This window comes from Dermacentor variabilis, chromosome 1, assembly GCF_050947875.1.
Source record: "Dermacentor variabilis isolate Ectoservices chromosome 1, ASM5094787v1, whole genome shotgun sequence".
In the NCBI taxonomy this organism is placed as follows: Eukaryota; Metazoa; Arthropoda; class Arachnida; order Ixodida; family Ixodidae; genus Dermacentor; species Dermacentor variabilis.
The window spans coordinates 250,316,360-250,337,150 of record NC_134568.1 but is presented as its reverse complement, the minus strand read 5'-3'; the positions used below and the strand labels follow the sequence as shown (position 1 = coordinate 250,337,150).

The 20,791-nt window shown below is 47.1% G+C and overlaps 1 protein-coding gene across 1 annotated transcript; it reads right to left on the bottom strand.

The window, feature by feature from the left end:
* Positions 1-897: 897 nt before the first annotated feature.
* Positions 898-18,044, bottom strand: LOC142560791 (uncharacterized). Its single transcript, XM_075673146.1, has 7 exons — positions 17,891-18,044; positions 17,507-17,604; positions 11,476-11,590; positions 3,647-6,047; positions 2,443-3,580; positions 2,148-2,274; positions 898-1,174 (listed from the first exon to the last, which is right to left on the bottom strand). Exons 2-7 carry the CDS (start codon positions 17,598-17,600, stop codon positions 967-969), a joined length of 4,083 nt encoding a protein of 1,360 aa, XP_075529261.1. The 5' UTR covers positions 17,601-17,604; positions 17,891-18,044; the 3' UTR covers positions 898-966.
* Positions 18,045-20,791: the final 2,747 nt, after the last annotated feature.

Here is a 20,791-nt window from a genome sequence, read left to right as displayed (position 1 = left end):
TCGTCAAATTTTCCGGATTCAAAATAAAGTGGTTTCCATCCATCCATGAAAATGAGACCTCATATGAGCATGGCGAACGACTTGGGGTCGAAAAGTTTGCCAAGGGCATTTAAAAAAGTTTTTCTTCACGTTTCACGAGCGGGCCTCGCGCACATCCTAAGTCAAGGACGACGCATGCAAGAACGCATGCAAGGCGAACGCATGCAAGAACGAGTGTTGCTTACTTCGTGTAAGCGTAGTGTTTCCAAGCTGCAGTGTTCACCTGAGCCTCGACGCACTTGCCCTCCTAACCTCCGTAGTCCAGATTTTATACATTCGCAATTTGCTCGCGCGCTGGATCACCGTTGCATTTTTTTCCACGCTACATCAAGTACTCGGTGTACAGCCGCGGGCTTGACTGTGTGCCGCCAGAGCGGCGCAACGAGTCAAGCCCGCGGCTATGTGTGTGTAGTTTTAATTTTTTATTTTGTCCCCGAGAATGCAAAATGTCAATGCGAATTCCATAGTCAAACGTAAATCAAAATCAATCTTATCTTCGAGTCAGTTTTTGCGAAGGCATTTCACCCAGCAGTATTCGCTACTCGCGTCGAGCCTAACAAATGTATCGTCAGGTTTTCCTCCCAAGCATAGCGGGTTCCTTTTCTCCTCCTCCTCCCTACTGAAAGTTTCGTTAGCCCCATACATCGCTTTACGTCACGCCCAGCACACTGGAATCTATTGACGAGCCGGCTTTTAGTCGCTTCCAAGCCTAGGCACTTAATTCTTATTTCTCACATAACCGCACCACAACCGCCAGAGCTTTAAGGCGCGATTTGGGTACACCCTCATGCTGCCACGAGCAGTCAACGAGGGCAACCCGACAAAGGGTCCCCCTAAGAAGGCGCGCATTCTGGTGTGTGGTGTCCTGAAGAGCTTTTATTCAGGTTGGTGTTCTTCACCAAGACATCTCCCCCTGGGTAAACTTCCTCAGTCTCCTCTGCGCAGCAGGTAGTTCAGGGACATCGCGAGTAGCAGGAGCATGGTAGAGCCGGAAACGACGGAGGTGCCACATCGCAGGTCGCGCATTTGGCTCATGACAGAGCCCTGCAACTCTTGAAACTCGTTGTTATTCGACCCGACACATTTTGAAAAGTAACTTCCAGCTGACAGGCATCCCTTGATGGACTCCAGCTTACTGCGAGGGAAAAAAATTAACACAGCAATTAAGCGTCAGCTTTCTTCAGGTGTCCACTGGCAGGCACGCAGAATCGTGCACTACCGCGTAACCACTGAGCAATAGGCGATGATGAAACCGACACGATTTCATTTTTCATCGCGCCTGCTACAGTAGCTCATTTCCGCACACGAGTTCAAAGGCTGCTGACAGAACCTCTTGGGCTAATAACACAATCTCATTCTCTAACATCATTAATCTAATACTGCTAATCTAATAATTCAACAAGAACATTCCACAATTTATGATTTTTTTCAGTCTTATTCCACCGCCACGAATTCTTTGTTGCCAGTCATCGGCTGTAATAATGACTCGCCGATGATGCCACGCGGCTAACGGTAGGATAAAATATAGAAGCGAATCTACAAGAGGGAGGCGGGGAGAGGAGGGGGGGGGGGTTACAGTTTCGCTAACAATGCAGCGAAACAAATTTGGGTACAGCATGTATTAAATTGTTCAGTGAAGAACTGGAACATTCTGCACGGTGTATTCAGGGCAAAGTAAAGTTTAGTCAAACAAACCTGTTAAAAATTAGCATAACTCACCGTTTTCCTCCGCATTTCGGAGGTGAAATTTCTAGTATGCAACTCATGCATTCTACCAGTGCTAGTTTAAGGGTCTCAAACCTTAAAAAGCTAACGACGGGGCTGCAAGTTGCTGAACTCGAAGCAGTAGGTGTATGGTTAAGGGATAAAACGGTAATAGGTATTCGGGAACGGTTGTAGCCGATAGTCTAGTTGTGGTTATCAGGAGTAAGTTGTACGAGTTAAGCAGCGTAATACGCGGTGGCTTGCTGTAAAATAATGAGTAATGGAAAGTAATGGAAATGCAGTCGACTGCATCAATGAATGCGGTAGTGTGACAAGATTGAAAAACTTGAAAGCATTCCATAATTACATTTAAGTTATGTACACAAAAAATATCGAATACTTACTAGCAGGCCATAGTTTTCTTTGATGCAGTCTTCCGAGCTTCTTCAATAGAAAGTTGGTGCTTGGTATAGATTCCTCGGCAGTAGTCTGTGTGCGCTCTCAGAGTGTCGGGAACACAGTCTGGTGACTCTGTGTAAGAACGCATGGGCGCAGTGGTTAGAATGACATGTTAATAAGAATGATATCCTAAAACGGCTAACGTCAGAATCACTGGATAGGCTGTAGCGAACGCGAAAGCTTTTTCGCGGAGCGAACAACGTTACTTTGCTACTTGGATTTCTGTTGTCGAAGACTTACCAGCACTGCCTACTAGGTTTCCTGCTGGCTTGACTTCTTTCTTGGGCGTCGATTTTGTCGTCTCCATGGTGTGCACCCTTTCTCCGAAACTCATGAGTGGCCTCTCAGCTGCGTCGACGCGTCCGACTTGTCCCTTAGGGCTGATGGCGGGTAGGGTGGATTTTTTTATAGCTGCTGCTTCTTTCTCGTCCTCCTCATCATCGTCATCATCGTCGTCATCCGCATCATCGTCGTCGTCGTCGTCGTCGTCTCCCTGGAGGTCGTCGTTTCTCAGGATCTTCAGGCCTTCGGTGTCCTTGAGGTTCTTGCGCAGCTTCCTTGATCCTCGGCTGCCCCTCAGCCGTCGCGCTCTAGCGGCCCTCCTGTTGCTGAGCCTCCTGGCCATCCCGAATATCTGAGAAGGGCGACTGTCAGGGGAGATGAGACGATGTCCTGCTGCGTACGGAGCACCTTCTCTCACGACTCCGATGGACTCATTAGGCGGATGCTTCTCTGCAGCTTCCACGGACGCCGGCACTTCGCGACCCGGTGCTTCTGGCAGAGGGCGCAAGTGAATGTCCCCAGCACCCTGGCGGTCTATACCATGAGCAGATTTGTTGGTATCGCTTTCTTGGCGTTCAATCCAAAACCTTTTCTTAGCCTGATGAATCAGCGGATCTTTGACGATTGGTCGTTCCACACCTTCGTAACCTTGGCCGTAGGCAAGCGGTCCCTGCCTTCGGTACTTGCGGTAGTACATCTCGCCGTCTCGCATTGCTTCTGCATCGCGGAAGGAATCGTCTGCTCCTCCCACAATTCGTTCTCCAGACTGCGCCTGAACTTGCACCTTCAATGCTTCCAGTCGCCTTTTCCACTGATCCATGTCATCGTCCTTTTCGTGTCTGAATTCTGGCTCGGAAGGCTTGTTCAGGGTCTCGACGTCCGGAGAGTTCTTGGGGTCAAGGATGCTGTCAAGTTCTTCAAGAAGCTTCCAGCGTACCATGCTCTCGTAGTTGTAGTCGTTCTCCGGCTTCCGGCGGTGTACCTTCTTGTGCCGCGCGATCCTCACGTTGTCTTCATCGGCTGGATGTCTGCGCCCACGATTTCCCACATACAGGCCTCCGGTCCTAGGATCACCGTCCTTCACGCTTGGGTATTCCTGGAATGGATCTCTTGTTGTATCAACCTCGAACGGCTCGTCGCCGTCCCACTGCTTTCGTCTTACCTTGGGTGCATCGTCGTCATCCCGGAATCGCGGCTTGTGCCTCCTCTTTGTATCCCTTCCATACTTGAAGTCGTAGTCGCTACCGCCAGATCCGTACTGGTCCACTAGGTCATCAATTAGGCTGTTTTTCCCTTTGATGTTCTCAACTGACTCTCCTGTTTCGTAGGCATGCACCATTTGTTTTTCGACGCTCCCTCCTTTGTTTCCTTTCACTTCAATCAGCGGCCCGCTTCCAAAAACCTGCTTCGGGTCTTTCAAGTTCACCGCAGTCTCACTGATTGCACTTGTCTTGTTGTCAGCGGGTCTTCTCGCAGATGCGGAGAGCTCTTCTTCCGGTGTCTGGTTGAGCGTCTGGTTGTGAGCCGCATTGGCGTTGGCCGTACCTGCGCGATTCTCACTTTCATTCTTGGTGTCAGATACTTTTGTCTGGTTTGTCGTCTCTTTTCCTGCACCATCTCGTTCCAGTGATTTGTGAGAGAAAAAGCTGGCATCGGAAGAAACGTCATGTTTTTTCTCAAGCCTGTGCACAGCCAGACTAATCTCTGGAACGTCGCTTAGTTTGGAGTTCTTGGGCTCACCTTTCTCAGTCCCGGATTTTTGTGCTGCATCAGTATTGCTTGCTTTATCAATAGAACTGAGGTTTTGATGCGAAGCATCATGAGAAAGAGACGAACTTTCACTAGAATTGACGGAGCTCCTTGCGAGACCACTTCCAGAACTCGTGTCACCTTCAAGCTTGGCATCCGGGAGCTCGGCGTTATTTATCACTTCGGCCTTACTTTCGTTTGGTAAACTTAAAAGGTTGCTGTTGGCTGCGCTTCCGGATAGCGGAGCAAAGGTTCCTATGCCCTTGTCTAGGTTTGCTTCCTGTACCAACGTTGTGTGTTTTTCTACGTTATTGGATTTATCCAAGTTTCTTACGTCCTCCTTTAGGCCTTCGCCCACTGCTCCAGCAGTCTTGTTAGCGTCTTTTTCGATCAGTGTGGTTTCGTTCGCGTGCTCTTTGCTTATTATTTCCGACTTCCTTTCCTCAGATCTTGCGCGAGCATTAGCCTCTTCGTTGTGCCTTTTCTCGGCGAGCGGCTTGTCATATTTCGTTTGGTCACCGACCGCGCCGCTTGGAACGACCGACTTGTCTGCAGCAGTCTCGCCTGATGGGCCTTGCTTGCCTGAATCTATCTTTGCCTCTGCTCCGCTTGCTACGGCACTGTTGGAAGGATGAGAGCCCTCAGCGCTTTTGTTCACGCCTGTAATAGGAGACGAATCCACAGCGATACCACCTTTCTTTTCCAGCTTCTCTCGGCCATGACCAGGCGTTTCAGATGCACCCGATGGTGGCTGTTCCTTATTAGATTTGGCTACGGTTGACTGGTGAGCATCCAAAGGAACTCCTTCGCTGTGGGCAAGGGACGCTTCGCCTCCAATGTTAGAAACGACGTGCAGATTCGAAGGTGCGGTGTCACCTGCGTGTGTCTTGCCACCTTCTGGCAGTCCTTTAGTAGTTTCTGAATTCAGTGGCGCCTTTGACGGCTTATTTTTGTGGTGCCTTCTCCGGCGATGAGATTTCCTGGAAGTCCTTCCAATGTCGGACAGGGAAATGTTTTTGACAATCTCAATACTGATAGGGACTTTCAGGTTTGCCAGTGCATCGTGACCGCCGGCTCCACCGGTGACAGGCACATTTTCCAGACCACTAGCGTTTGTTGCGGTGCCGTTTTTGACCGGTGCAACTGCAGCTGGTGCAGGGGGTGGAGCACTAGCTACTGCTGATGAGTTAATGGCTTCGCTTTTCTTGGGCACGTCCGTGCTGTTCTTGCTTTCTAGAGCACTTGTTCTCGAGCTAATGTTTTCTTTGTGCTGGCCGACTTCTTTGACATTAGCTGGAGACAAGGAACTTGCTTCGTCGTGAGCTTTGGCTGTGACGGCCACGATGCTTGCATCTCCTTTATTGCGGTCCGGATTGATGGCTGAATTCGAGATATCATCAGCGGTGAGCTTTGGTTTCTTGCTCTTTTTTCCTTTGTGGCCTCGTTTGTGTCCCTTCTTTTTCCCCTTGTGCTTGGGAGCCTTAAGATGCTCTTCCACGTAGCTTTTGCTGGCTTCACTGCTTACATCAGGTGCCTGCGCTTCCATCGCAGCGCTGACATCTCGTTTGACTTTTCTCTTGTGCGAGCTTATCAAACCAGAGACGGCATCGCGACCATGCAGGTTTTCGTCCATGTCGCGCATGATCTTAAAGCTGCTATTCACTGAAGCCGGATCACAAAGTCCTTTAGGGCAATTTTCGTAACTCTGGTGGTCTTTTATGGCAAAAGATATGGCCTTGTTAATGACTTCTTTGTCGCCACATCCCAGCGCTCCATACTCCGTGACCATGCAACATTCCAACTTGGAGTATAGCCTTAAAGAAAAAGAAAAGACTGTTAAGAGAGGCGCACGCTAAGGAATGAGCTGCTTCTGACGTTGGGAAGAGTTTAGTTGCTATGCAATATATAAACTTTCTCTTCTGTTGCTACGTTATTCGGCAAAGTTGGACGGATTTATTTACTAACAGTGCTTTAGCGCGAAGTGCTGATATTATGCTAAATGATATAGTTTACTAGCAAAACATTTCAACAAGAAGTAGTGACTTGCACTGGAAACGGCTATAAGGGGGGTGGGGAAGGGGAGGGGAGCAACACATTTCATTGCATAACTGAGTGTTATCTTGACAGCAAAGCAAATGCCCGGTTGCGTGTTCTTTGTCACCGCACTGCAATTTTAGGTAGCCTTTACAGGGCCCGGTGCGGTGGTTTCTTATATAATTCACGGCGATTCAGCAGACAACGAGCCTTATGGCGCGTTCACAACGAGAAACTTTCTGTCGCGCGATAGTCGGCGTCAAAACGGGCACGTTTGCACCAAATCACTCGTTGCGCGCGTCGAAATGCCCGTGCACCCGCTAGCTCACAAGATGCGCTGAAACTCGCCAGGTAACATGTTTGTTTAAGATAACGCAGGTTTGTTCTCAATTCATGGTTGCTCCTGGAGTGCGTTGTGTCTATCAAATAAATAAAGGCACTGCACACACAACAAACGTAGACATAAGGTGGGCCAGACACGGTAACGAGTTTACACAAAAAAAAGACATGCATCACACCAACGTCTCGTTTGGCTATGTACCGCTTGAGCATTGCAAACGCTGGCACTTATAACTACAACGACGGTATGCTAAACCGTCGTAGCATAAGAGCGCACACATGACTATATAGTGCCGGTCTCGACTATACGCTACGTAATACAAAACGCGGTTAACGCGCACCAGTTGCATTGTACCACACCTACATATAAACAACGCATAATAAACCGCTTTCCTATTCGCAGACCGATGAATTCTGCAATGCGCTGGAATGATGTTAGTTTTCGCTAGCGCAGCAAGTACAGAGAAAAAAATACTACGTACCCATGGTAAAAGCCCTATAGGTCTCGTGCGACACGGGAAATATATATGGACGCTTCATCCACAGCTATATTAATGCACATAACGACCGTTGATTAGCTTACTGGAGCCAATCAGCAGACAAAACACTGGCCATGTTTGCACCATTCGCAAAATGGCTAACCGGATGTTTACAACTGCGAGCAGCCCCTATCGCCTCCGTTCAAGCAATCCCTCATTCTGATTGGCTTGCTACAATTTATGTTCTTTTTTTTTTTTTGGCGACGAAAAATGGTCTCGGACCTACCAGCTCTACGAGGGCTTCTTTTCTGTCACACAAATACTAAATTACTACTACAATTTACTAAAATATTTGAACGCACGGGCTAAATTTGAACTGCCGAGATAATTGGCAACTATTTCACGGTTCCTTATCACGCATCGTGGGAAAAAAATTGCCCTTTATGTATGACAATGTATTTACCGATTTCTTGGTTTTATTGCCGAAACCAAGGGCCTTATAAAGTAAAACTATTCCAATATGTTTCTATTCCAATCTCCTGACATCAAATTTGCGTAACCACCTACGCAAGCACCAGGCGGTCACCCGCAGGGTTCTCTGAACAGACCAATCAAACGCTCTCCTCGTTCATACAAGGTCACTTTTGTTTGCTTGAAAAACGAATAACATTGCCTGCACTGAGCGGCTTGTCGTATCTAATTGGCTGACAAGAGGCGAGGAGAACGCTCAAGTGGAGAGGGATTCACTGGGGCAGAGCCAGTGCGCTGAAAATCGATAACCGTATGAAGAGGGTGGTGCCGGCGTCTGCGATTGGTCGGCTTTCCCTTAATTAGCTTGTGTTGGCTGGTCGAAAATCACGGCGGCATGCAACGGAAGCTTAAGAATGACGTTAAAGCTGACCCTCAGCAAAGAAGAGTTTGCATAATGAGGTGGTAAACGTGCCGAAAGGGCTCGGAAACGTTACACGGCCACGCAAGAAGCTTTATTATACGCAAATACACCCATGCTCTCCGGCAGGTGCGAGTACCCAAAGCTATCAGAACGAGCCCACAGTTCTCAACGACGCCTTTCGTCATGGCACATCTAGTTAGAGCTCAGTCGCCGTCCTCTATGAATTTTTGTAAGGCCCTAACGGTAAGGGTGTTACCAGTGCTACAAGAAAATACCTTTAAGAGTGTAAACATGTTTACAGTGTAGAAAGCTCAGAACAAGTCACATGACAATTTACACAATGTGGGTGTGTACAATCACCATAAATTCAAACGCGAACAATTCCGAGACTAGTTCAATGCATTAAGTTTCCACGTTCACCAGAATTTGTAACAGTGGCTTAAATCACACACCAAAAGGCACATTTGGGATTATAACATGCTTAGAAACTGGCTAAAGAGCAATTATAAGTGGCACGTTTATGTAATTGCGCGTAAGCGGCGTTATTTCCTGTCGCTGTTCAATTTATGTTGGTTGTACATGCGCCCTCTTTCCACCCTCGATGACTGGTTTCACATTCGTGAATAGCGCCGAGGCCGAAGACAAAGCTTTGTGCTCGTAAGTTTGAATTTAGCCGGCCGCCTTCGCTAATTCCTACAACGTTACGGTTTCCTCGTCCGTAAGCACGTTTGCTCGTGACAAGCATTCGCGCTGCGGCCACTAACGACCGCAATTGGTGTGACAACGACGACCACTGCAGCGATGATATCTTCGCATTTACATAAAGGAAGTCTTCGAAAGTCTTACACGGTGGAACCCATTTGCGCGTTAAGTACTGTTACACTTGTAACGTACAAGCGAGGTATAATGACACAGCCTTCCCATGTGGCTAACCCCTTATTGCTCACAAAACTAGAAGTCATTGACAACTCTTATCGCCTGTGGAGGCATTATTGGGAAGTGGCGTGCGAAATTAGTCGATTTGGAATCCCCCCGGGCACATTGACGTCTAGTTTTGTCCTGATTTTTTTTGTACATTCAGTTACAGAAGAATATCCACATAGATTAGACACCTCAAATACCCTTAAATCTTATTTTGTTTCCTTTCCATATTCGCTACTTGAGCCCATTTTCCTCGCGCTCTAGTTCTGATGCGTCTGGCAAAATAAACAGCAGATAAAATTTCGAGGTTGAAGATGGAGAAAAATGAACTGATCAAGGTATTGGACAGTTTTGAGTTAGATTCTACGTGAGCAACTTTGTGAATGAATTACCGAATTATTATTTCAATAGTTCGTAAGTTTCCTTTGCCATTGGCTGGCCGCCTTTGCTCGGCATCAGGGGCAATTCTGATGTTGGCCTCCCAGCATCAGGATTGATTGGACCTTTCTTTTACGAACAATTTTAGCTTAGGCGCTTTGTAAATACGGGCCCCGGGACCTGTATTCACAAAAATAATTCTCACGTTGGAAGTATTTGTAAGAGCAGGCACCAGCCAATCGTAGTTTCGGACATATTATTGAAGGCTGATGGCCAATAACAAACCGCACTGACGAACGGAAAGCTTTGCGAATTCAGGCCCAGGTCTCTGCGCTCGGATCAAAACTTTTCATTTGCAAGAATTCATAAAAGCTGTCATCGTATGGCGTCATTATAGCGCATCTACAGTCGAAATTGACTAAAACCCGTTGTCTTTCACATTTTTTTTAACGGTTCCTTCTCGCTTAGTGGTCTGCTACGATGCTACTTGTTGCGCGGCCCGACGTAGCAAGCAGCGCAGCAGGCGAGGGAGCCGGAGCGAGTTCCAAAACGCAAGGATTTTCTGCTCGTTCGTTACCATCTACTGTGTCTTGACGTCATGAGCCATGCACTTCCTGCGAAACGAAAGCGAAACTGGGCCCGTACTCACAAAACGGCTCTTATGCCAGAAATGCTCGTAAGTGCAAATCAAGGGAAGGCGGAGAAGGCGGCGGCCCATTGCAAACAGTCCTTACGAAGGAAAGCACTTTTGAATTCGGCCACAGGTCCGTAGAAACGATATTATAGTAAATTATTTAGGGCGCTCTTAGCACGGCCACTGGATTAAAAAAAGAAAAAGTTGCGGTCTTATGGCAGCGACCGTGACAGCCGTACTTGCAGCATTCGCGGCCACTTGGCTACCTGTCGAGGGTGGGACCCGTCGGCTGCACGGGCGACAGCTTTCCTAGCACGTTCTTGAGGCTTTTTCTACACCGATCCCAAACAGTCCTTAACTGCTGGCTGATTTTTTTTTAATCCAGCGATGGCACTCAGGTTTAAGCTAGTATTGTTCAAGGGTTTCCTGGTTAAGGGCCTTCATTTAACTAAAGAAAATGTCAAAATGGTATTTGTTTAATTCATTGCCTACAGCCACCACACGAACAAGCCTCTGCTGCGAAGGGCAAGCTTTTACGACCTTAAGTCGAGTACACTTCCGGGCACGTATTCACAAAACGTCTCACGTATGAGCACTTCCGCGTTGTCTAAGGTTCTGATGCCGGCAGCTGAAGATAGAGAACTGCGTGATAACCGGACGACTGCGACAGCGACAAAAAGTCGAGAATGAAACTTAAGAACGCGGGCCCAGTGGCTATATTTTGTCTTCCATTCTTTCTGTCTTCTGTGATTGGCTCGCACGGATCGGCCACTCGGCTTGGTTATACTGTACAACTGTACACGACTTGGTTATACTGTACAACGCAACGTGGTTACAGCGCTAAGGAAAACGAAATGCCCAGGACCGGCGCACGAAGGTTGTGTGTATTACAAACAAGCGTGTTTCGATGAAAAAAACGTCTTCCAATGCGACTCCAGCTGGTTTTATAGCCACGAACTGGCGCACGTTTACCATATAAAGGGTTTTAATTAGGACAGTATTAAATTATTTATTTCTACGTTGCAATTGTTTGCCTGTATGAAAACTAATGATTCCCTGCGATCAAGACAATAGGGCTCGTATTCACGGGCCTTTCGCTCCTAAGCACTATTTGTCATTGGTTTTAAGGCCTTCGCTAATATAAGCCCAGCATCAGGATTGGCTAGAATGTTCTCTTGTGAAAATTGGAGCGTAAGAAGCTTTTGTGAATGCAGGCCCAGGTAAATTAAGTCCACACCTAACTGTGCATTGCCCGTCACTACATGGCGACGCTTGTAGGCGTCATTTAGTAACAGTCACCCGATTGCACGGTTGGCGCGCACTACAGTAGTACAAGCCTCAATGCGGCACCTCCCTGACCCGAGTGGGAGCTAACACAATTACACATTAATTACTAAAGAAGCAAAGGTTCCTTCGTGCAAGTCCCCGAAAAAGTCAGTGAGCATTATGTCAACAAAATCTATGGGCTACACGCATGCTCAAAAGGTTAACAATTTTCTCAATTTTTTTACATAGAAAAACGAGACAGTGAACAGTGGCTATACTTCCAGCCATAAGGTGCTTACGTGCAGTTCGTAGGCTGGTTGTTCTGGTTCGCCGAGTGCAGCATTTCGAGTTCTGTGATGAATGACGCTCTGCACTCGCTTACTCGGACGCCTTCGTTTATGCATGCCTCAGGAACTGCGAAGAAGAAATAATTTGTCAATAAATACAGGGTAATTTGCGCTGTACAGACTTGGGCAAAAGTTTGTGGTGCTTAGTTAAAACAGGTAGTCAAAGTTTATTGTATATTTTGCTAGGTTCTTGGCAACTGAAGTTGGCCAAATTACCATGAAATACTACCGTGAAACCACAAATTTTTATTTTGGTTTGTTATAGTTACATAACCGTTTTATTCTCATAATTTCAACATTGTAACACAGTACACGTAACCAACGCGTCCACCTATGAAATTTTGGCGCTGGTTTGTGGCACATGGTGCTGAAACACGGAAACCAGCGCCGGCGATCAAGGGACTGCAATGACTGGGCTTCACAAGCTTGTAATAGCTAAAATCAAAGCATATACGTATGGTGTGCTGTTCCCAAAACAAGAGAACCATCACCAGTACGCATCTGGCTAAAGGCGCTGCAACAAACGCTAGCCACACAATTTATAAGACGCTGATAACTAATAACGAGCAGTTAGAAGAAAAGTAAAGTATCACGCCATCGCTCAGGACAAAGACAACGCGAGACAGCTCCTTCCCTAGCTTCTCAGCACGCGAAACCGAATTTCTCCAGTGGCAAGCGTTGCGGCACACGGTACTTCTAGACCAGTCACCACACCATCTGAGCCAAGCTGCTCAAGCTTACCAGCCCTCTGTGCTCCAGTGACGTATGCCAATGAAGCGTATTCTGGAAGCAGCTCGACTACATGGCTTACAACAAAACGCGCACTGCCGGGAAAAATTCCGCCATTCTTGACCGTTCTTGTAAGTAGTAGCTACGTCTACTTGCCTGTGCTATCGCGGTCACGTCATTTTCTCGCCTACGTTCTCCAGTCATCTACATAGACTCTCGGTTATTCTGCGCGTCCTTCGCAATGCAAGTCTTCAACATAGCTCTGCCAAATGCCGCTTCGGCCGCCGAGAGATCACTGCACTTGGTCATCTTGTCGATGCTACAGATATATGGCCCGACCCTGCCTAAGTTAACCCCGTTACCAACTTTCCGACACCTCGTTCTACTGAGGACGTCCGTTCCTTTTTGTGTCCTTTGTTCTTATTTTCGGCGGTTTGTGAAATGTTTTGCAGAAATAGCACGACCCCTAACCTGCCTTCTTAAGTTCGTTATCGCGATCCGGCGGCGCATTCTCTTACGAACCACTCTATTGCAAGAACTAGTTTGTGAATACGGATCTCGGTTTCTGACCTTCGTATAAATCCAATGTACGACGCCTAACGAAAACCGTGTCTCGCATAATCAAGTTTTACCACTTCCAAACGTCTACGATATTAATCTAAATGGGTACTTAAGACAACGAGGTCATAATGTTCGCTCGAACGCTACGAAGTGTTATGCAGATTAAATGAGAAGCTAAAACGTTCCGAAAGGCTTTCAAGCCGGCCGCTGTCATAAGCGGCCGGCTCCAGAGTGCCAGCCAAGGAGGAAATGCCCGATACAAAAGATGCGTTTTGTGAATGCAGGCCCAGCATCCATTTAATGTGTTCCACTGCATCGTTCTGGGCAAAGCCAGTGAAGAGTCGCCGCTAGCCTCTCTACATATCTCAAAATCCCTGTTTCGAGGTTTTCAGCATTGAACTATAGATAGTAGTTTAGCGAGGGCTCCTCATGGCCTGAACTCCGCTGATAAACGTGTTCAATGATGCCGACATAGAGAGCATGCTGCTACTACAAGCATTTCGATGCCACTGCCCTTCGACCTCTTCGCATATCCGCTACGGTGCGGCGAAAAGAGTAACAGCATAAAAGCAACGGTTTCAATACGTCGACGCACAATTCAGTCGACTTAAGCTACAATAAATTCAACTATGCTCATTAATACACAAACAGTATTTTAAATACTGCAAAGCCTAGGTAATACCGACAAAACCGCACAAGTTGTTTGGGCTGGCAGCTATGTATTGATTAAAAAATATAGCTTCCAAAAATTTTGTAAGAATTTTGTAGCTGCCTTGCAAGCTACATTAGTAGAGTTGTATTTAGGAGACTATTGTGTGCGTATATACCTCACTGCGGCACAATTAGCAAAATATGTTGAACTATAACTGCAGGCTGATGCTCGCATAATACTGCATAAACGATGACCTACCGTCCTGTTGCCATTTCTGCCGCCTCCAGAGTACTCTGTGGTATAACTCTACGCTTTAACCACAGAAGCAAACTTTCTTCAGATTGCCCAATTTCGCTGTTGACGGTAAAAACCATAGTGCATCTCATTGATTTGATTTCTGCGTGGGCGAGGCGTTTTCTTTTTTTAGCATTCTTGACAAACGACTACGGCCAACCACTGTAGATACAGATAACAGAAGGCATGTGCACTCTGATGTCATCTAGGAAGGTTAACGCTGCAATCTGAAATCATGCTTAAAAAGATAATCACGCTAAACGTCCCCACGTGCCTCTTTAAAAAAGCTTGTAATTACGGCCTTCCCACATGACGCCATGACTCAAAGCGTGCAGGCTTTCCTGCGCGCCAGCATACGTCACTCCTTCGTAAGAACCACATGGTGCGCATGAAATTTTTGCCGGCAAAATGTTTGATCATATAGTTCAGCAGCCACACTGATGATATGAGCATGATATATGGTGTGTGGCTCAATGAGCAATAAATAGCCACACTCTGCATAAGTGACCTGACGTTCCCATTATTGCGTCTTGCGTTTTTCAGCGTATTGCGCAGACGGCGTATTTTGCGAGCTTGGTTATTCGCGATTTTATTACGTTCCTCAAATGGGGATGAACATTTACATTTGTAGCGCATATTTTTAGGAGATTACTGAAGCACACAAACGGCGTGAACAAGCGCTGGGTCGTTTTGTGTCTTTCAGGGTTGTCCCAAAATTCTGCGCCAAAAAAATCTGAGGGTTATGGACTACCAACTAGACCGAACCAACGCCTTTCTCAAGAATATATCAACGCTAGTTATGCGAGTGAACAAATATTCGGCGGCGCTTTTGTTTCGTAAACGACTAAAATTGCGTCATTTGCAGCAACCGGACAACTTGCACGTCCGCGAGAGGCATTGTGCCCTTTGCTAGCGGAACTGCACCAGCCACAAGTAACTTATGTGCAGCCGTACATTTTCAAAGGCTACTGCCACTGAAGCATTGCGACGCGTCGGCAGTGAAGTCTGCGGATTGTTGAAGTAACTTTGCCACCGGTATTCCGCGTCATGCGAGTGCACTTCGGCAAGCGTGAACTCGATTGAGTTAACTAAGAAGGTGTACCATTACCACATGCGTGTATGTGTTCTTTTTCTTTCAGTTTTTTTTTGGTGGGGGGGGGAGTAAGGGGGGAGGGGGGACACGGCTTGCCTTTTATCGTGCATTTATTGAAATGTTTAAAGTTATTAGCATTAGCTACTACAATGTCCAGGTAGGTTATTGAAAAAGTGCCCTAATTAGCTTATTCGCTTCAGGAGGCATGTACTATTGAGATAGAAGCCAATCAGCAGTGAAGTCATATTGGCTTACATAAATCGTAAGACAAGCACCGCTTTCGAAATATCCGGCCTTAAGGTATGCAACGAAATACAACTGCATTCCAGCGAAAAGTCTCCCAAAAGTGCGCGTCAGGCAGTTTGGGGTGATATTAATTGTAACTGTGATGCAGCAGTATTTAGCAATATTTGGGGATGGCCATCTCGAAAGTCTAGCCTTAGGATTTCTGTTAAGGCATCGCTTTACTTTTCCGCTTGTATTTCGTAATTAGAACATGCGCCCCAATGTTAAGAGGAAGCTTATGCTTCCATCTAAATACATGTAAAAAGGGAATTCGTTTTTCTCGGCAGCCAGTGCACCCAATTTAGCGAGGTTTGTTGCATTTAAAAGAAAAACCTGAAATCTAGTGACTGTTGGTGTCGAATTTTGATTTAGCCTGTCAATTTTTATTAAAAATTGGCGAAAATCGAAAACTTTCAGAAATAGAAAATATACAGTTTACAACTCAGAAATGTAAAATACCACAATTCTGTGAATTGCACATAATAGTACATTTAAAGCGGAGAATATTGTTACACATGAATCGAAAAATTTAGTAATATGGAAATACAGCTTTTGCAGAACCCTTGTACACAACGTAACAAATTCACGTAAAATATAAAATGACATATCGAATTTGTCCGCTTTCAATGATCTAATAGATGCCTTTGACAGAACCGCGATATCTGTTTTTGATGCAGAGCTATTAATTTGTAAACTTCGCTTCTATTTCTTTTTTCAGACTTTCGAATTTTTGAAAATTCTTGTAACAAAAATCGAGCCCTAAATCGAAATTCCGCTTCCAACACTCACTATAATTTAGCTTTCTCTCTTAAATTCAACAAATTTTGTTAAAATCGGTCCAGGGGTTATCTTATAAAAACGTTTTTTGCGTTTTACATGTATTTGAATAGGCCGCGACGGAGTTGGGCCCCAGCTAAAGCTTACTCTTAATAATGAATGATTTCATTAGTGATATATTTTTTTAATTAGCCGCGTGGACATTGCCATTTATCGTGCATGTAATGTCTGTCTCTTCAGGTAATCCCGTTAAAAAGGCTGAATCGCACTATATGCTCCATGCGATTAAAAAAAAAGCAATGTTCAAACTAAAAACAAAGAAACAACGCGGTATAGCTGACAGCCTGTATACTGCGCTTCCAACGTAGCTCAAAAGCTGCACCAGAGTGTGCGCGAGCTTTCATGCACGTGTCGCAGACTCAATACGTTAGTCAACGCTGGCTTCTCCGCAGCAAGCTTTTCTGTGCGGCAAAGCGCGCTTCTCTCAGATCCCTTGTTTTACAAATGCGCTTACATCACAAATAGCTGTAGCAAGAGCGTGTACTATGAATGAAAAATGATAGGTAGAACGGAGGCGCTCGCGAACATGCTTAGTGACCCTTACTTTTGCTTCCTATGTTGTGGTAGATGGGTGCCTAATGGCACGCAGTAGCAGTGGAAAAACAGCGCATGCGAAAATGCGCTTATCGGTCCAATTGCAGGTCACAAAATGAAATGCAACATCCTAATATATTAAACATTTTTGAAACACGCGCGATTTCCGCATTACAGACCCGAGATATAAAAAAATTATAATAGAACTGTCTGCAAATGCTAACGGCCCTTGCCGCCTTCAACCCGTACGTTGCCTTATTACGGCAGCCAACAGACAATCAGTCCCAAATCTTTCTTATATGCAGTGCACGGAGCTGTGTCAAATGCGCGCCTTGAGTAAATATCTGCAGAAACGACAAATACATTTAATCAGAAGTTAAAGCCTCTATTACTATCCGTCACCTTAGCAAGGAAGGAAGGTCGGCCTATGATTATGTGCAACTGCCACAATGAGTATAAAATATCGCATAAATTATATTTCTGGCTAACTATTTTCATTGGGGAAGCTTGCTTCGACGCCTCCGATGCGAAGGCGAAACGCACGACCTCTGCACGCACCTCACGTCGCGTGCAGGTGCCGCGCCGCGCGACGTAAAGGCTGGGGAAAAAAAAGAAGGTCGATTTCAAACGCAACTTCCTAAGTCTTTCACGATGTCCTTCGCATTACGAAGATTCCCGAGTCTGCGTAATGCGTTTCGTGCGCTTAAGCATGGCGACCTCCGAGGCTGGCTGCGTGTCGCCGCGAACCAGCTAGAACAAGCCACGCGCGTGCATCGGCGTTCCAGAACATTCGGCTGCTACTACATCGCGAAATAGCGAAGCTAGACTCCAGACACGCGAATTTTTTTCTACCCGTAGCGGCCGTTTCGCAGTAGCCATAATCTCTAATAAAATAAGCCTGATAATTTTCGTCCAAGCGAACAAGCAGTGGAGGCCATCGCACCTCGAAACAAGTGGGCACGTAATGCAACTGAAGAGAACGTCGGAGACCAGCTTACCATCTTTCGTTCTCCGCCGGCGCGCTGTGGCAAAGCAGCCGCTCCAGAGGGATAGGAGGGTGAGGATCACCAGGCGGCTCCTGACACTGAGCATTCTCCTGAAATTAATTAAAAAAATTATAGCACGACGTTACAATTTTGCTCGCTGCGGTAACAGGAACGAGGAGCCCCATTGCAATTCTGAGCCTTAAGAGAGATATGGAGCAAGTTCCGATCCAGTCCCCCGAGGCCTAGCAGTAGGCCTCGCGGGCCGCCCCCGAAAAAGGGCTATGTGCCGAAGGCGCGCCGGCAGGAAGAAAATTCCAAGCCGGCCCGCGTCGGCGGCGCCCGCGAAGGCGAAAGGAAGCGATGAGAAAACGCTGGCGAGCAGCGTTGGAGTCCCACCTAGTTTGAGCGGAGATCAGTGGCGGTGAAAGTCGAGCATCCCAGGTGCCCGAGACGCTGCCGACCGGATCGTGCGCTTCAGATGTTCGATCTGCGTGCGCCGCGATCTGTGCCACAGCGTGCACCTCGCGACTCGGACCGCGCGACAACTTCGTCGTCCTCGGCTTCTGTCGTGCTGCAGCCGGCGCCACGTGGATGCGTGGCCACGGCGCTGGGTAGCGGAAGCTACGTGGACGGAAATTAGACCGAAATGGCGTCGTACCCGCAGTGAACGCAACAAGTATCTCGACCCCATCTCATCGAGAGAGCAGAACACAGTAGAAAGCTTTAGGAGTCGAGCGGGAGTCGGGACCCTTGGCGTAGAGCGCGTGGCAGGTGAAGTAGCGTTTGAAGCCGATGAAGAACTGTAGTGACACGAGCCGGCGCAACAAAGGAAACTAACTTTTCAAGAGGCATGCGCAACCGAGGTATCCATCGCAGTCATAAGTACGCAAACAGGCGCGCGGGCTGAAAGTATTGTATGGTAAAAGAAGAAAATGGTGCTTCCGTTTAACTGCTGGCAAACATCGTGATCTAATGCGCATTTTATACTAAAAAAAAGAGCGTTTGGATTGGGTTGTGGCATGAAAGACGCGATAAATTAAGGTTAAACGTCAACGTTCGGGACCTCTTGGGCAAAGGTGTTAGTTTGCCATGTTTGGATAACACTGCGATAAAATTGGCAAACAGGCAGAAAATATATACATATTCATGCTGGGACGCGGCTCCCAAAAGTTCGGAGTTGGGAAACCAGCTCTGTTCCGTCCGGCAAGGCGAAGATGCCACCCGAGTCCAAGGACTTCGAACCGCCAACTGAGACCACCACAACCAAAACTGCCGGACCATTCTTTTTAATAAAGTTTATTTTCTTCTTCCATACATGTAGAATTTAGAAACACTGAGTAGTATGCTTACAATAAGTGGAGTGCATTGTGTATAGTTTTTCCAGTCTGTTGAGCGAAAAGAGCTTCAGTGCTAGATCATGGCAAAAAGTAGTTAAGTAATGGTTTTGCGCAAAACGTAGCACAAAACTAAGTGAGAGAAAAAAACGTGTAATGATCGAAACAGCGTCCTGAGCGAGGCCCGGTATCACCCTGAGGTGGGTAGGCTGCTTATTCTATGAACCTTCTAGCTTCGCTGCCCACTTGTCCCAGGCGACGAGCTGTCGTTTGTCCTCTAGGTCCCCGAGGGAGAGCATGGCCTCCCACATTTCGACTCGGTGGTCCTCGTCCCCGTTTGCGGTTGCATTTCGCTGTCTTCGTGCCATGGGTATTCCAGGAGCAAGTGTCCCAAGGTGTCGGGTACGCTGCGGAATGGGCAGAGGTAGCCGTGGAGTGTCGTGTATAGAGGCGGCGCATTATCGTTCTGTGAGTGTAGGTGTTGCTTTGTAGGCGTCTGAAGATGACGGTTTCTTCTCTGCAGAGCTTTAGGTGCGGTGGAGGGTACACCCGGCGCTCGAGCCTGTAGGGTTGTGATATTGCCCAATAGTTGGTGGGTACGGCTTCCACCTCTTCTGCCGCGGGTCAGAGAGCATGAGGTGAGGGGAGCCCGGCTGACGTGCTCGCGGGCAGCGGCGTGGACCGCTTTAGTGCTCCTGTATATGCTCCCGCAGGGAGCAGAGTTGCGCATAACTTTTCCGGCGCCGCTTGCACCGCTATTCGCCAAACGCGATCACGTGGTGCAAAATGACGTCAAACGATCAACTGCGCGCTCCGAAGCCAACTTTACGGAAACGGCGCCGACTCGTTTCTGTCAGTGCCACCGAAATTGTAATCAACGGACCATCGAGCGTGCGTCGCAACGATCGGCTCCAGGTTTCAGGTACGGTATTCGAGGATATTAAGTTAATGACTTTGGTGAAGTGCTACGAAGCAGATCATTTTGACACTTGTATTCCAGTATGACGGGTTGCAGCGCTGCAAACTACGCAAATCGCACGGAAGGTGGCAGAGCTTTTTACGCGATGCCGTGCGGACGGACGAGACCGGCCGGCTCCGAAAGGGACCAGGATATGCGAGGTCCGTTCGCCTTGTTTACAGATGTGAGTTCGGCTTGTTTACAATAAAGCGGCATTTATCTCGAGTAACACTCGTGTGCACGCTGAAATGCGTACGCCTGGCATGAGAGGTTGTTCACTTGTGCAGTTTTGGTGCATATGTGCAGCACGACACAGATGCGGCACAAAGAAAGGACGACACGTCTGTGTCGCGCTGCGCATATACACCAAGAATGTTAACTTACCAACTCGCTCAATTCGCTTTGTTGCTTGTACGATTATGCGGCTCCAGAAAAGTGTGTTGAGAACAGAGTAAATACTAGCAGGTAGAATTTGCCCGCTGCACCCTGTCTATTCTCTGCTCCGTTTTTTCGGCTCCGGCTTTTCTCTGCTCCGTCGGCGTTCTGATTTTTCATGTAAAGTCGACTAATGTACTCGTGTTGATTGTTTTGTAGTAAGTGAAAACACCGTGCGCTTCCGCTTATGAGACAGCTGCGATATTTTCAGCATTTACCGCTCGCAATATGTTGCTTGTTCGATCAGCCTTAGTCGACGTGAGAAATGTTGAATTATTTTTGTACGTTTTGTAAGCGTTGTGCTACAGTAAATTAACCTGAGTAGTATGAAGAGATAAAGAAAAATGTGGTGTCATATTACAGTCTGCAATGTGTGAATAATTACTTTGCCAGTTTGTCATCTTATATGAATAGTGCAATAAAAATAACCTGTTGCTACTCTTAATAACTTGTTGCCTTTCCAGTTGCTTTGAATTCTGCCCTCCAAGGCTCCAAGAACCAGCACTCATCCCCTGCGGCCACCAGCCATTGCTCATCCCTTCCCTTGTACAAAATAAATTTGATCTAGAA

What these genes read in the sequence shown, in the direction of transcription:
- LOC142560791 (XM_075673146.1), bottom strand. Translation starts at nt 17,600, where the DNA reads ATGCTCAGTGTCAGGAGCCGCCTGGTGATCCTCACCCTCCTATCCCTC. An exon ending in AACCAGCCTACGAACTGCAC is followed by an intron (nt 6,048 to 11,475) that starts GTAAGCACCTTA and finishes TTTTTCTTTAAG; the next exon opens with GCTATACTCCAAGTTGGAAT. An exon ending in ATGACGACGATGCACCCAAG is followed by an intron (nt 3,581 to 3,646) that starts GTAAGACGAAAG and finishes GATCCATTCCAG; the next exon opens with GAATACCCAAGCGTGAAGGA.